At 38.0% G+C, this 14463-nt stretch overlaps 1 protein-coding gene across 1 annotated transcript in view; it reads right to left on the reverse strand.

The window, feature by feature from the left end:
* Nucleotides 1-537: 537 nt before the first annotated feature.
* INO80C (INO80 complex subunit C) overlaps nt 538-14463 on the reverse strand; it is a 29131-nt gene continuing 15205 nt past the window's right edge. Inside the window, exons 2-5 of the mRNA XM_027881884.1 lie at nt 10047-10157; nt 7367-7478; nt 5669-5736; nt 538-1035 (exon numbers count right to left, since the gene is read on the reverse strand). Of these exons, the coding sequence (XP_027737685.1) occupies nt 904-1035; nt 5669-5736; nt 7367-7478; nt 10047-10157 (423 nt within the window). The 3' untranslated portion in view covers nt 538-903. The remainder of the gene's footprint in view (nt 1036-5668; nt 5737-7366; nt 7479-10046; nt 10158-14463) is intronic.

Here is a 14463-nt window from a genome sequence, read left to right on the forward strand (position 1 = left end):
GTTGGAAAATATCAAATCAGCAGGTTGTCATAAGAAAGAGGACAGAAAGAAAGAAGGAGCAGAAAACCCTCTGTACCCCTGGCCCTTAGATTTAGTTTCAGGAAGTCATGGTCATTCTGATGTTGGCATCTACTTGTCAGCCATCACCTCACCAAGAGCCCAAACTCTCCTTCAGTCTCTTTCCTCTAAAGCGTGACAATGTTCATTTGCTCTCAATTATTCTTTTGGTGTGTCATGGTGCTGAGTTTTGTGCTCTCATGTAGAAAGTCTTGCCTTTCTGAAGATCGTCTGGGTGGCAGAACACTGCCAATGGACAGTGGAACTCCTGCTCTTTAGCATTTGTTTTTAAAAGTCTGGGAAATAAGTACTTTTTTCATGCTAATTAGTACTAATATTGTTCTAACTAGGAAAGGTAGAATAGTCAGGTTGAGAAATGAAGCACTCAAAAACCGCCAAGTGTCATGATTAAGAGTTACCCAGTGATTTGATTTAATCCTGTTATGTGTACTCATTAGGGTATTTTACAAACAAGTATGAGCCTTTTTCTTAATTTAAATGAGGATTCCTTCTGAGCCAGGGCAGTGCATAAAATATACAGGGTGGAGATGAAATCTCGTCTCTACAAAAATTAATATAAATGAGACATTATGGTACAAATATATATCCTTAAGGCCTAAGTTATTCTGTTCACCAAACCAAATTGCTGACAAATTGGCAAACTAACAAATATCAGCATTTATGAAAATTAAATCCATATGTTCTTCAAATGCATGTATCATCAACTACTTCCAGATGTAAAAATCCATGGATAGTTTTAAAGAACCTCAGTCCCACAGTCACTTTTCGTCATGGTGCTCAAAATTAGCTCTGTTCACAAGCGATGTACGACAGTATTCAGTCTCTTCAGGAAACAATACTTGTTGCTTTCCTTAGAGCTAGGTATCCCGTAACCACATCTGAAGGGAGCATCCGAATGTACGCAAATTCTTCAATAGTACTAAACCTTAGCTTGCTCTGGGGATCTGTGTAATTTGCCTGAAAAAAAAGACAATGGTAGATACACTATTGAAATAAAATTTCAAACCATAATAGTAAAAAAGTGTTTTAATTATGAGACCATAAAATAGTGCGTGTCTGTTCCCAGTAACAGCACTGCTGTTCTACCACGTGACCAAAAGTTTGTCTCTTTTTCTTTCTCCTCATGTCAGAACTTATGAGACGTTAACAGAACCCTATAAAATCACATTAGAAATGCATTAAACATAACAGAGGGCTGAAATAAGTTACATATAAAACATAGCGCAAAAGAAATTCCTCAATTCTAAACTCACCCTAGCAACTCTGTGCCTTGTGCGGTCTCTCTCAAGGCAGCTCTCCAAACAGTCAGGCTGCTGCCAATAAATTGCCCACAAAGAGGCTGAATTATGGGTGCTCTGATAGCTTTGGACTGCTTTTCTTTTGCTGCATACAACTTAGCTTTTAATTTACTTTAAAGTGGTTGTTAAAGCTAGGGAGTCTCAGCTTATGGTTCTGTGACTGAACTGATAAGAAATTTGAACTCAGTGTTGTGTTTTGCTACAGATGCCTGCTTTTAGGATAACAGCCTGGCCAGCTCACCCTGGACTATGCGTGTATCCCCAGCTATATTTGGACCCTGGGTGCCTGGGAGCAGTGCCAGTTTCCTTCTATCAACTCCCCTTCCCTGTTGCTACAGAAACCTGGAGCTCAGATGAGCTCAGGGGTAGGCCAGGAGGCTGTGCTGGGAGAAGGCAGGCTTCAGGGTATTGCCTCTCCACCTTCAGCCTCTAGGACGATCACTGCCTGTTCAGCAATGGATTACTAAGAGTCTCCCAAAACTCTGAAAGTGTTTTCCGTACCTCTCTTTAACACGAGATGGTGGCAGGCTGCAAGGCACAGGCACTTGAGATCCCTTAAGACATTGGTACTAAAAATAGAAAAGGCCAGGAAGAGCTGGCGCAGAGGCCTCTATCATTTTTGTGTTGGAAAGCATCTGTTGACTGTGGTAACAATCCAGTTAATTGTTTGTTGTGATATAGCTTAGAAAATTTAGTGTTATTTGTAGCTTTTTTCTTTACAAAGAAATGTCACTAGGTTAATTAAATATAGTCAGCTAACAGTCAAGTCATCAACTAATTTTCAAACAAATGGCAAAGTTAGAACATTAGGAGTAAATTTATCTGTGGTGGTAACTTCATGGTTACAGCAAGTAACCATGTAAGAAAAGACTAACCAATTAGACTGTTTTTCAAACGTGCATGATTCAGTAATAAGCTAGCCAAGCAATATCTGCAATTTGTATTGTGCACCAATCTAGGTTAAAAATATTATGGTAATTCTCCATCATTCTGATACTTTGTATTGGGCTGCACTGTTTGCAGACACTGATGTATGACAACTCATTTATGCCATGACTTCAGTCTGAAAACAAACTTTACTAGTACTTCAGCAATAATTAAAAAGATTAGAAGAGTAAAGTAAGATGATTTTGCAAAGAAAAAACTCCGTCATGTTTAAAAATTACGCCAAAGGCCAGAGACACACTCTTAAAATACAATAAACTAGTTATCTCAGTCTGTTTCTATGGTAACTGGGATGATCCATTTTCAGAAAAGGAAGAGAAATATAAACATTTGAAGTTTTGTTTTGTTGTGTTTTTTTTTTTAATCTGCTTTACAATAAATTACCCTGTTTTGCACGTTAAAATATCTAAACACGTACCTTCCAAGTTTGGAAATAATAGGTTTATTTTCCAGTGTCAATATACAAAATAATAGCTTTTGAATTCTAATGTGCCTTACAAATATATAGGCTGTTCTGCTGAGAATGTTGGTAAATTTAATTCCATTTGTGTTACACATAGAAAGAGAAGAGGATCAGCAGAATTTAATTGTGGCATTTAATATAAGTGCAAGTATACTAATTGAAAGTGTTTTAATATACTTCTCTTTTTGTACCTGCTAGACCATTTAATTCTTCCTAAATGGGTACTGCTAAGGAATTTGTTTTCTTTTTTTTTTTTTTTCCCCCCATTGGGAATCTAGCATTCCCATAGAAAATATATTCTTACACAAATGTTTTTAGATTTTACACAGAAAATACAGGGGCATTTTTCTAATACTAGATTTCTAAAATATTCTATTGTCCTACATATCTTTCCACTAGGAAAGACTTGAAAGCATATTTAGTGCCTCTTATGAAACATTTCTAGACTAGCAATTTAAAGGACACACTGACTCAGTTATTTTAATAAAAAAGATTTTTTTAAACACAGTAATTTTATCATAGTCTGGAGAAACCTTGCAGTCCAGATAAAATAGGAAACTTGACTCACAATGCAATTAGAGGATGGAAAATTAAGAAAAAAAAAAGTGGAAACAGAAAAAGGAAAAAAAGAAGCACTGAATGGATTTGTATAGAGAGCATTTATACTGAGCTAGAATACTCAGAGTACATAAATCACTGATGGGAAGCAGGAGATGGTAAAGAAAGCTGAGGAACTGAGACAATGACTCCTATTTCCTATGACTAAACTGACCCTTAGCTGGTAGGGACGTGGTCTCCACTCACATCTATATCCTGCATCATCACCTTGCTATAGGTGTGACTGACTAGTTTGAAATGCATCAAAGGTCAGGCTGGAAAGCATTATATTCCCTCGGAGATGGGGCAGTGAAAGGAACTTATGCTCCGATGCCTTCTTCCCCACAGCTTAGCCCCAAACAGAGCAGAGATGTTGCAACAACTTAATAACACCTGGTGTGAGTGCTACTAACACTTGCAAAGCAACTCTAAGGGGAGAGGATAGGGAAAAGATGAACACCACTAAGTGACTCAGTATAGAATTTTTGCTATGTTAGTGAAATCTACTCATTATTTTTTCATATGCCCACCTATCCCCCATTCCTTTATCCACTGCATCTTTATATAGAGCAGTGGTACTTATACAAAGTGCTGTATTCAACTGATCCCTGCTCCTTCTCTGAAAACAAGCTGCTATTATATCAAAGCATTATTGCTACAAGTACAAGAATGTAAGTCCGACTGGCTGGAGGGAATTATTTTCCCTAGGTTTAGGAGCAGTCTCTTCCATTTGCTGTCTGCCTGTTCATCTGTGAGGGAGATGTTGCTTTCCCACTCCTGAACATCAAGGGTTACCAGCCTCTATCTGAGCAACCCACTACATTTCCAAATCACATTAGGAGGCACAGGCTGGAAACATGCCACCTCCTAGGTGCCTTATTTAAATGTGTTAGTTATAAAATTAAAAAGTCAAAGAAAACACATGCTAGGATACGCAGGATTACAGTTGGTGTTATAGCTGTTCTTTAGTGCCTTACACTGTGCATGCACTATAAGGCAGTCCTTAGCTAAGTGCTCATCCATTTTGTTTCGTAATGAAGACTTTTGCCTAATTCAGTGTACAGAATGCAAATGGTATGTTAACTTGCATCAGCAATGTGTACCTTAAAATCACCTGTGAAGTGATATCAAGCTTGTGAAGGTGGGCTGGTGCGTTATGGATGAAAAATAGATTTAACTGGGAAAAGGGACCCAGAAATTCTGTGTGAAATTCTTTGATGTCAGAGAGTTTTCATCATTGTAGTTAGTTAGTGTAACCATTACTTAAGCATTTTAGTCCAAAATACAACATCCCATTCATTTCAATTGCATTAGATACACAGGCTTCTGAAAAATAAATCACTGGGAGCTGAAGGTGAAAAGTGAAAAGATATGCTGTTACTAACACCTGCTTTGTTTTAAGTAAAATTATTCATGTCATGTAGGAACAGTTTCAGCAGCAGATACAAATTTTCTGTTGGGCAGAATTCAATGACTTTACTCCAGTTTTGTGCCAACAGAATCCTTGGGGAATTCAGATACCAAATTGTAACTACCGAGACTTTTTGGAACATGTGCAAACTCTATCTAAGTCAAACGTAGGGTTGGGGTTTTTTTCCCCTTTTTCTTTATTCTTTAACAAAAATATGTAAAAGAGGCCATATGTGACACATAGGATATATATCTGCCAAACTCCAAGTTCCAGTTCTGAAGCATGGGGGTATTTGAAATTCTCAAAAGTCTATGCCAAGTGTCTGTTTCTGGCTGATTTGTTTGAGGGAAAGTTTGAGAGCAATGATAAAAAGGATTTTTTTTTTAACCTGGGCCAATCAATATAATTTTGCCTAATCTCATTATTGAAAATTGCTGAGCCATCTTTTTAAAACTTCCTCTACAAGATACAATGAAATAGATCAGCCTCATGCAAACACTCAGCATGGAAAGTTTCAGTCGGTGTGGTTATAGCTTGGCAAAGCTAGCAGTCATGGGGGACTACTAGCTTTCAGTGCAAAGATCTAGAGATTTAGAAATGGTGGGGACCACTGTTGATTCTACAAGTAAGGAAGTGGTGTCATAGGAGCCACCTGGCAGGACAAGCTATTTAATCTGCCCAGACATCTATTAACAACCTATGGATTTTGCGATGCAGTGATAGTAGTTGGGGTTTGGCCCTAAATCACTAGAAAACTACTAAGCCCGAGGCTGAATAGGAACTTCAGCATGTACATCTTTTACAAAACAATGTACCAGCACTACTTCACTGTGAAGAGTGAGACACTAAATTTGAAAGGAAAGATAAAATACTTACCGGAAGTCCTGAAATGTCAGAATATTTCTTGGCAGGCTTAAAGGAAGGAGGAGCATCAATATTAAAATCTAGAGAGAAGCAAAGGGATAAACTCAGTGTTATTTTAATACATAAACCTAATTTCTGAGGTGCCTATTAATTAGCAAGACTAAAGCAAAGAAATATGAACAGAATTACCTCTGACCCTGCTCACCTCTCCAATAGAGTTCAGCAAGCAGAACTCCCCCCCCCCACCAAAAAGGAAAAATGCAAGAGTTATTCGTAATGTGTTGATTTTTTCCAAGTCTTAATGAATTCCCTTGCAGTCAGTCACATGCAAAGAATAGCCTTTATCATATGCACGCTATATGTTAAGATCATGAAACATTGCTCAAGACTGAAGCTCTGAAATACTATAATCCACAAAAGCAAAGTAATCTTTTAAATCAGTTAAATCTTTAAGCATGTACCACTTTAAGCCCAGTCAGTGACCTAGAAAATTGTCTGAATGTTTAAATTAAGTGGTGGAAATTGCTGTTCTTTGGTGCCCTTTAGTTGGCAACTCTCATTCATAAACATTTTTCAAGATATGTTAGTACATTTAAATATTTAAATCCCCAATTTTGGATGTTTACAAAAATATCTTGTACCTGACTCATTTCTTTGTTCTTTCCTGATCTCACTTGCAACTCATTCAAATACTATGATCGATTCAAATGCTCCCTCCATATCAGATTTTTATCTTACCATCTCATAATTCAAAAGACCCTAATGCCACAGACTGCTGGTTTTAAATATGAAACTGAATTTCTCTTCCCTCCTTCTTAAAAAAATCCTGTAAATTTATGGTTGCAAACAGAGCATAGTAGAAATAGCAACATCAGCAGACTGTCAGTTACAATAGCCAGGAACACAGAGTAGTCTGCATTTTTCTGTAACAGTTGTGCCTAAAACACTTCAAAAAATGGCAAGCTATTTTTGGATAAAGCACCACGTCTGACAAAAAGTATATGCATATGCTCAATTCTGAAATGCCTCCACTTGCTTAAGTAAAATCTGAGGATCCCATTCTGCCTCTAGCTAAGTTCAATAGTATCCTACTTTGCAAGTAGACTTGAAGTATATCTAGATTAAGATCACTGCTATAACTCTGCTCCTGTGGATGTACACCAGCTAGGACTGCTAATCAGGACTGATAATAATATAGTTTCAGCTGTGCTGTACTAAAGAGGGGATGTAGGATTTAAATCTCCCAAGAATCTAGGATAAGGGACTAGATAGGAAGCTTGGGCTAAGGTCTAACCTTCTACAGGTATGTGGCTTAGCAGAATCAATTTGAAAATTGTTACAATATAGCTAATCAAACAGCAGACCTCTGGGCTGTATGCAGAGGAAGGGGAGGCTCCTAACCAGTGAAGAGGTGACAAAAACTTGATGGGAATAAGAGTTTCTGACCTGGTTTGGATAAATACATTCCCTTTATTAAACTCTCTCTCCAAATGTATTTGAACTTTGTCATGATACTCCAAATCATTTGCTTCCCCCTACTTTCTGCTTAGGGCTCACCGTTGTTATTGGACCAGCCTTAAACATACTACTGGCCCCTGTTCAAGCAGGATATGGCATGCACTGATGAAATAATTTAGATTTGTTGTAAAGAAAGTTATTTGTGTGGATTCTATTATTTATAAATACATGCAAAGCATCTAAGCAGCTTACAGCTAGGATCATTTAGTTGCCATGGCAATGCCCTTTCAGAAGTAAGAATTTGTTTTAGGTTCTTCCAAGTTCTGTTCTTCTTGCCAGCTGCTGCTCCACCAATGCCAGAGTGCTAGAATCAAAAATATGGTGTTTAGAGAAAAAAAATAAACAAAGAATACTAATAACACTTCTATTTCATAGTCTTTCTGATACGTCTCATCTTGTCATGAACGATTTGTTATCCTCACTTATTTCATCAGTAGGATAATATACTGTATACTTTAATCTTGGCTGCAAGAAAAACAAAGCTTTTTGGACTGTGTCAAAGCTTCTATGTTTTTGATTAAATGAGGGAAATTAAAATCTGCTCTTTACATGGAAATAAAAAATCAATGTGGTTAGGTTTAGCTTGAGATTCTAGGATTCTGTATGTACTCCCTTCATATTAGAAATTATTACCCTGAAGTTGTGTTTGAAATTGAGATTACACAGTTAAATTTTCTCTCTCCTTTTTATGGCATATTAGAGGTGAAGTTCTAGCTCTTTTACAAATTATCCATGACTGTAGCAAACACAACTGATCTTGCAAAATGTAATAAATACTATGAGAAACTTTCTAGAAAATTTATTTTTCTTTCAAAGGATAAAAGACAGAATAATAGAAAAAGAATAATAAATAGAATGTTGGCTGCCAAGACAATTTTGCATTTTGAAAGGTACATTAATGGAAGGCTTGTCACAAGTACTATAATGGTATTTTCAGTTATCAAATGTGATTGCTAAAGACTAATTTATTTATGTCCCTCCAGAGACAGAAGCTGCACAACATACTGTAATACTTCCACATGATCAAAGGACACAGATTTACAGTTCTGTGTCAGAAAAGAAAACGTTCTTACAATTGAGGAGTCGTTATTTCTGTTAATAATTACTACCTATCACATGAGTCTCATAGAAACTCAGCAAAGTTCTGCAAACAGTCTTCAGCTGTGAATGGTTTCTAAATAACCCTGTTAAAAGCATTTTTTTGGAGGCAAAAGATATATTAAGATAAGGTATATGTACCAAGCTATTTCTGCACTAGTGAAGTTCAGAGAAAGCTGGCGCTAGGACAGGTGGAGCTACTGCTCTATAGCAGATATTGCTCTATACAACTGTCAGAAAGTCTTCTTCCCTTCCCCATTGTCAAGGGATGTAAATACCATTCAGAAAGTTTAGGAAAAGGTAATTTCTCCCCTCTTCTATGCTCTTAAGTATATCCTCTGCTGCGAGCAAATGGTTCAAACTTTGGCATACGTATGAGAGATAGACACTATTTGATTTATTTTCTTCCTTTTAATGCAAATTAGGTGAAAGGATGCAAAAAGTCATCCAAATTGTTACTACTAGGTCATACCAATGAAATGCTAGTTAAAACTCAATGCATTTCTTCTCAAATTAGTTACTGTACTGGAGAGGACAATTTCATATTTTTTTATTATAACTGCCTATTATTTCTGCAGCAGTTGCCAAAGGCCCTGTACATTCATTAGTATGTCAAGCATGCAGACATTAGTATTGCCTCTTTGGAAATAGTGACATCCTCTAAGAACTGAAAGTTCAGCACAAGGCCTCTTGGCTATTTAAATCCTATATGGAAGCTACATGGAATGTCCCTGGGCACAAAAGGAGCTTTTCCAATAAGCCCCATTTCTCAAAGATGCTGGTGCTTGCTGGAGGATTAGTGAGCAAAGTATACGGTCGTTTGAATGCCCCTCCCATGACAGAAGTTGTCTGCAAAGCAGACATAGAGAGACTTGCATGTCAAAGATAAATTTTATACCCCCTGCCAAACCTGTACTTAGTCAACTGCCCGATGCCCAATTACTCAGGGTTTATGCTGTGAGATATTGTATCTCATTCATGCAGAATGAAATCTGGGATAAAATCCTTCTTTCTAAGTACTGGCTTAGGACCAGCAGTCTGAAAAGTTTGCTTGTCTAGAAAGCATTTGTACAGTGTGCCAAGGAGTTGGCTTTGGCACAGCAAGATAAAAAGATATTAAAAACAAACTAGCAGTGACAGCATTACTAGCTATAATCTTCCTTTACCTTCTCCCCCAGTTTAAACCTGAGAGTGTTTAGGAGCCTGTATTTCATCAGCTGTCAGCATTAAAATGACTCTGAATGCCGGCAGGCCATTCTTCTGGCATTTGCTTCTAAACCTAGCAATGACTTTAAGAAGACACCACAACTCTGTTAAGAGTGTCAAGGACCAGAAGAGGAGCAAAATGCCATTTGGTATTGACTCTCGGGCTGATTTCTAGTTTAATTGCTTTGCAGCCTGCCTTGGCTAGGAACTGGAACATGGGATTCCTGCCTTTCACAGCCGTGTTAATTGTTCCTCTCTAGCTTTGGTAGTTTGTGAGATGCCGCATCATAAAATTTCCACACTTACCTGGATCTAGCAGGTTTTCTGACTTTGTTCCAGAATTTAATATAGCAGTTCTGCCTCTGGACCAATGCCATTTTCATGCTATAATATAGTCTGCACTTTGGACCATAGACTTTAGGTGAATTTTTTCAAAAACTGTCAACCTTTGATTTGACTGTTAAGCTGCTTTTGTTAATATTTACATTAGGAATATGGTTACTGGAATCCTAGTTAACGTTTTATGGGAAAAGTTCAGAATTTCAAATAGTTCAAATAATATACTTACGATAAAGTTTGGATCTTTAAATGGTAAGGGCTTGACGGTAGTTTCCACTGATCCTGCGCTGGAGTCTGTGTTCAGAAGTTTATTTTCATTCATGGCCTCTCCCCCTGCACTCTGCAGAAAAAATACAATCTTACTGCTTGTTACTCTGAGCAAGTTTAACTTGAGACAGAGCCATCTGCTGTATTACCTACCTGTTGCCTTTTCAGCCTTCCTATGTCTTTTGAATCTTTAAAGATGTTGCAAGCCAAGAGTGAGGAAGCATGAAACATTTATCAAGCAATTTACAACTGACACATAAAGGGGAAGAGGGGGATAGAGTGGCCAAAGCCTACTGAGTAAAAATCACACCGAGTTTACTTCAGCACTAATGAAAGCCATCTCTATAAAGTGCAAGACAGCATGTGCAACTCGAAACTGCAGAAATGTACACTGGATCTATTTCAGAATGTTCTGTATAAAGTATTAATAGGAATATTAATAAATTTATAAAAAAGTTTTTTATAAATTTATAAAAAGTTTTTTTCTCAAGATTTTAAAGAAAAATTGATTAATCATTTTATACTTCATCCTTGGCTTCAACTGTGCCTGAGTGAGGACTGAGAGAAAAAGTACATTATTATATATTATTTTTATATACAAGCCTCATAAAATCTACATGGGTGCTATAGGGTTTTCTAGGGTTCTTTTATGGTTTATTTATTTAGCAGGAAGAGCAGTTGGAGAAGGTGTGTGTGTGACTGGAATGCTAAAAAAGTTGTGCGGTGTTCTAACCAATTTCTGATAGTTCTGCATGGCTGAGTTGATGTTGTTTTTTATTTTGTCAGTGGCCTGTAAGTCTCCACACAACCAGAACTAGCCCATGCTACATATGTACAGATTTCTTGTGAAATCCTCATCTATACGAAAGCCAATGAGAATTTTGTCCTCGAGTTCAGTATTTTAGTCAATAGGATATCATACTTTGATTTTTTTCTTTTCACTTGGAGAACAAAAAGCTTGGCTAAAAGCTAAGTCAATACTTACTGAATTGGTGGTTAAAATGTTCCTTTATGTTACCTTCAGATAGATAATACTTAGAACAAAACATATTTTCCTGTAAAAACCTGTATTCAAAACTTTTTGTGTTGATACAATACTTACTTAGGTAGGAGAAAAAAGGATCATTATTATTTGTGACTTACGTGAGTACCTCTAGACACTGAGACTATATAGCAAAGGCCATGATTCATCATATCCTTCTCCATGTGATTACAAAGGAAGTGTTTTTAGTCTTAACTACATGCATAAGTAATTACAGGATTAAGAACTAGGCAAGTTGAACTCTTCTTTGGGAAAATACTTCAGTGATTCTACAGTGCCTGTTTTTAACACAGCAAAGAGAAGTCTTAAATACTGAAAGTGTCGTATAAAACAAATGCTTCTAGTGCCTTAATAAAATGAAATATTTTAATAAAAGTAATCTACTTTCAAAACAGCAGTCTTACTCTGTAAGCACAGGGGATACTCCCATAATAACATCAGCAGAAGCAACACTGAAGCGTGTACCTTAAATTTGATTCTTCCATTAAGAGGACAGACAACATTAAAAGGCAGAGACTGTCAGAGAAACAGAAGAAATGCAGATAGATGTTTGGAAACACGTACATTATGTGGCAGTCAGCAGAAGAAATACCTTCATAACTCCTGAGTAAAGTGGCTTTAGACAATGAGTTTCTAGGTTTCAAAGTATATTCTTGCACATGCACGCTTCCAGCACTTCAGATTTCAGCAGCAATGTTAGTCAGTCTTAAGAAAGACAAGGCCTGAGATACAAGATACTTCTGATGAATTAATTATCTCTGATACTGCTCATTATCAGTGTAAATTCTCTAAGCGGAGGAATCAGCACTCACGGTTATTCTTCAAAGCGTTCTTGCCTCTTCTTTGGTACCATCTGGTCTGTGTTAAATCCAATCCTACAGATAATTACTTTATCACTTCTGTCCCTTCAGTGATCTTCTCCTAAGTATTCTGCTTTCTATGAAGCAGTCTTTGAGTAGCATTTCACCAGTATCTCAAAACAGTAACTAATACAGTGAGACAGAGCAAATAAAAACAGTTAAATAGTAAAGGGTAAGAAACTTCCTTACAAATAGAGTCCTTAATTTCTGTAGCTGGATATACTTACATACTACACTGTGTGGATTCAGTGCTAATCTTGCTAGTGCATTGGGAAGGAAAGTAAGGAATTCTTCCCTGGCAGGAAAATTCCTCAGTGTAAATTCTATACGTCATTTCTTTTCCGGACCAACCCCTAAGGGATTTCAGGTATTAGTGCTGCTAAGAGTTGGGCTAACTTTCGCTACAGGCCAGATGCTGATTTTGGTTTTGCCAGTATTCCTTGCACAGTGGCAGAGGCAGCAGGATATTGAGGTGCTGGAGCGGGTCCAGAGAAGAGCAATGAGGCTGGTGAAGGGACTTGGGCACAAGTCCTATGAGGAGAGGCTGAGGGAGCTGGGGTTGTTTAGTCTGGAGAAGAGAAGGCTTAGAGGTGACCTCATCACTCCCTTCAACTACCTGAAGGGAGGTTATAGCCAGGTGGGGGTTGGTCTCTTCTCCCAGGCAACCAACAATAGGACAAGGGGACATGAGCTCCAGCTCTGCCAGGGGAGGTTTAGGTTAGATGTTAGGAAGAAATTCTTTACAGAGAGGGTAATCAGGCATTGGAAGGGCCTGCCCAGAGAGGTGGTGGATTCACCATCCCTGGAGGTTTTTAAAAAGAGATTGGATGTGGCCCTTAGTGCCATGACATAGTAATTGGACTTGGATCAGGGGTTGGACTTGATGATCTTGGAGGTCTTTTCCAACCCAATCTATTCTATGATCTATGATTCTATGATCTGGAGCAACAACTTTTGCTTTTCTAGGTCATATGGACACCCAAGTCATCCTCCAGTCCCAGAGAGAAATAATGTCAGCAGTAACTTCTGGATCTGTCATGGACAATTTGAGAGCAGGGGTTTCCTTTCCAAGACAAAGGGTCCAGGCTGGTGTGTAGGACTGTAAAGCAGCTTGCATACCACTGAGGTATGCAACTGATACCATGAATTCAGAGCCCTGTGATAGACTGGGAAGCAAATAATACTGAGTATTATGATCCCAGTTAATGCTGGGAACTGAGATAAAGACATACTGTAGAGGGCATGCCAGTTCCCTCACTCAATGTGGCTTGTATGAAAACTCTGATTTTTAGCAGTGGCAGTATGGAAGAGGCACACCCACCTAATATGCTTTTCTTTCTGGTAAAACATTAAAGAGTTGAGTAGAAGCACTGCTTCCAGAATAATGTGCTACTTTACAGAGCCGTGAACTCTGGCGAGTACAGAGCTTTAAAATGCTCTTTCCATGTGGCCTGCAGAAATCTCAGCTGATATCCTCTGCAGCTTTATAGCCACAAAGTGCAAGTGTCTCCAGAACCTACAAATTTGTCCACCCTACATTTTAAATGCCAGGATTAAAAGCATACGAAACATCATGTAATGCTTCAGGATTGTTTTTGGAAAAGTTTTTTTAAAGTCAGGGGATATGGATCTACCTTCATACTGCAAAACTCATGTTTTCTGAAAGTGAATAATACGGTGATAACACAAACCATTATTCACAGCCTGTTAAAAGATTCCTCAGTGAACAATTACTGCACAGTAAAGGTAATCTTTAACTTTTAACATCAGTTGAACAAATCTCTCCCAAATGTGGTTGTTTTCTTGGTCGTGGAGATTGGAAGACAGTACATTCTTCACTGTCATGTCTTGGGACAAACAAACAGGAAGAATTCAAATTCCCTTTGTAGTCCTGTGAAGTGATGGTGGCCTCATGAGCACAGTGAGGAAGTGCCTGTCACCAGGGAACATGCACTACTCAATGTGTGCTGTAACCCCCCGTCAGGCAGGGGGCAACTTCTTCTTCCTGCCCATTTCACAGCCAATCCCCAGCACATTTTCCCTACCCAGCCAGTCTCTTAGATAACTGGCTCACCCCTAGAGTTCTAGGATAATCCCAAATGCTTTGCTGTGGGGCTAGAAAGAAGGTGTAACCATGTGCTGAAACTCTCAAAAGCTTCTTTAAAACTTCTTTTTAACTGATCTTGTAAACAATCTTTATGGGGAATTCAATATACAATTCAAGGAGAGAGCAGCTTTTAACGTGCACTTTATAACTAAACTGTGTCTTTCAAATGGTGGTTTATGTAACTAGGGCTACAGGGAATTTGTGCTACATTAGTCACTAAGCAGTATATGTTTTCCTCCATAGTCTTTTGAAGATTATAGCAACAAAGACTTTGGAGTGGCTTTCCATTTACAGGGTATACCTGCATGGGAAAATGAAGGTGTGATTTCAGTACAGCTGAACATGCTTATGCTAGTTTTACCTCATATTG

The sequence above is a fragment of the Empidonax traillii genome, unplaced genomic scaffold (genome assembly GCF_003031625.1).
Source record: "Empidonax traillii isolate 1590-97213 ecotype Southwest subspecies unplaced genomic scaffold, ASM303162v1 scaffold98:size2021230, whole genome shotgun sequence".
NCBI classification, from domain to species: Eukaryota; Metazoa; Chordata; class Aves; order Passeriformes; family Tyrannidae; genus Empidonax; species Empidonax traillii.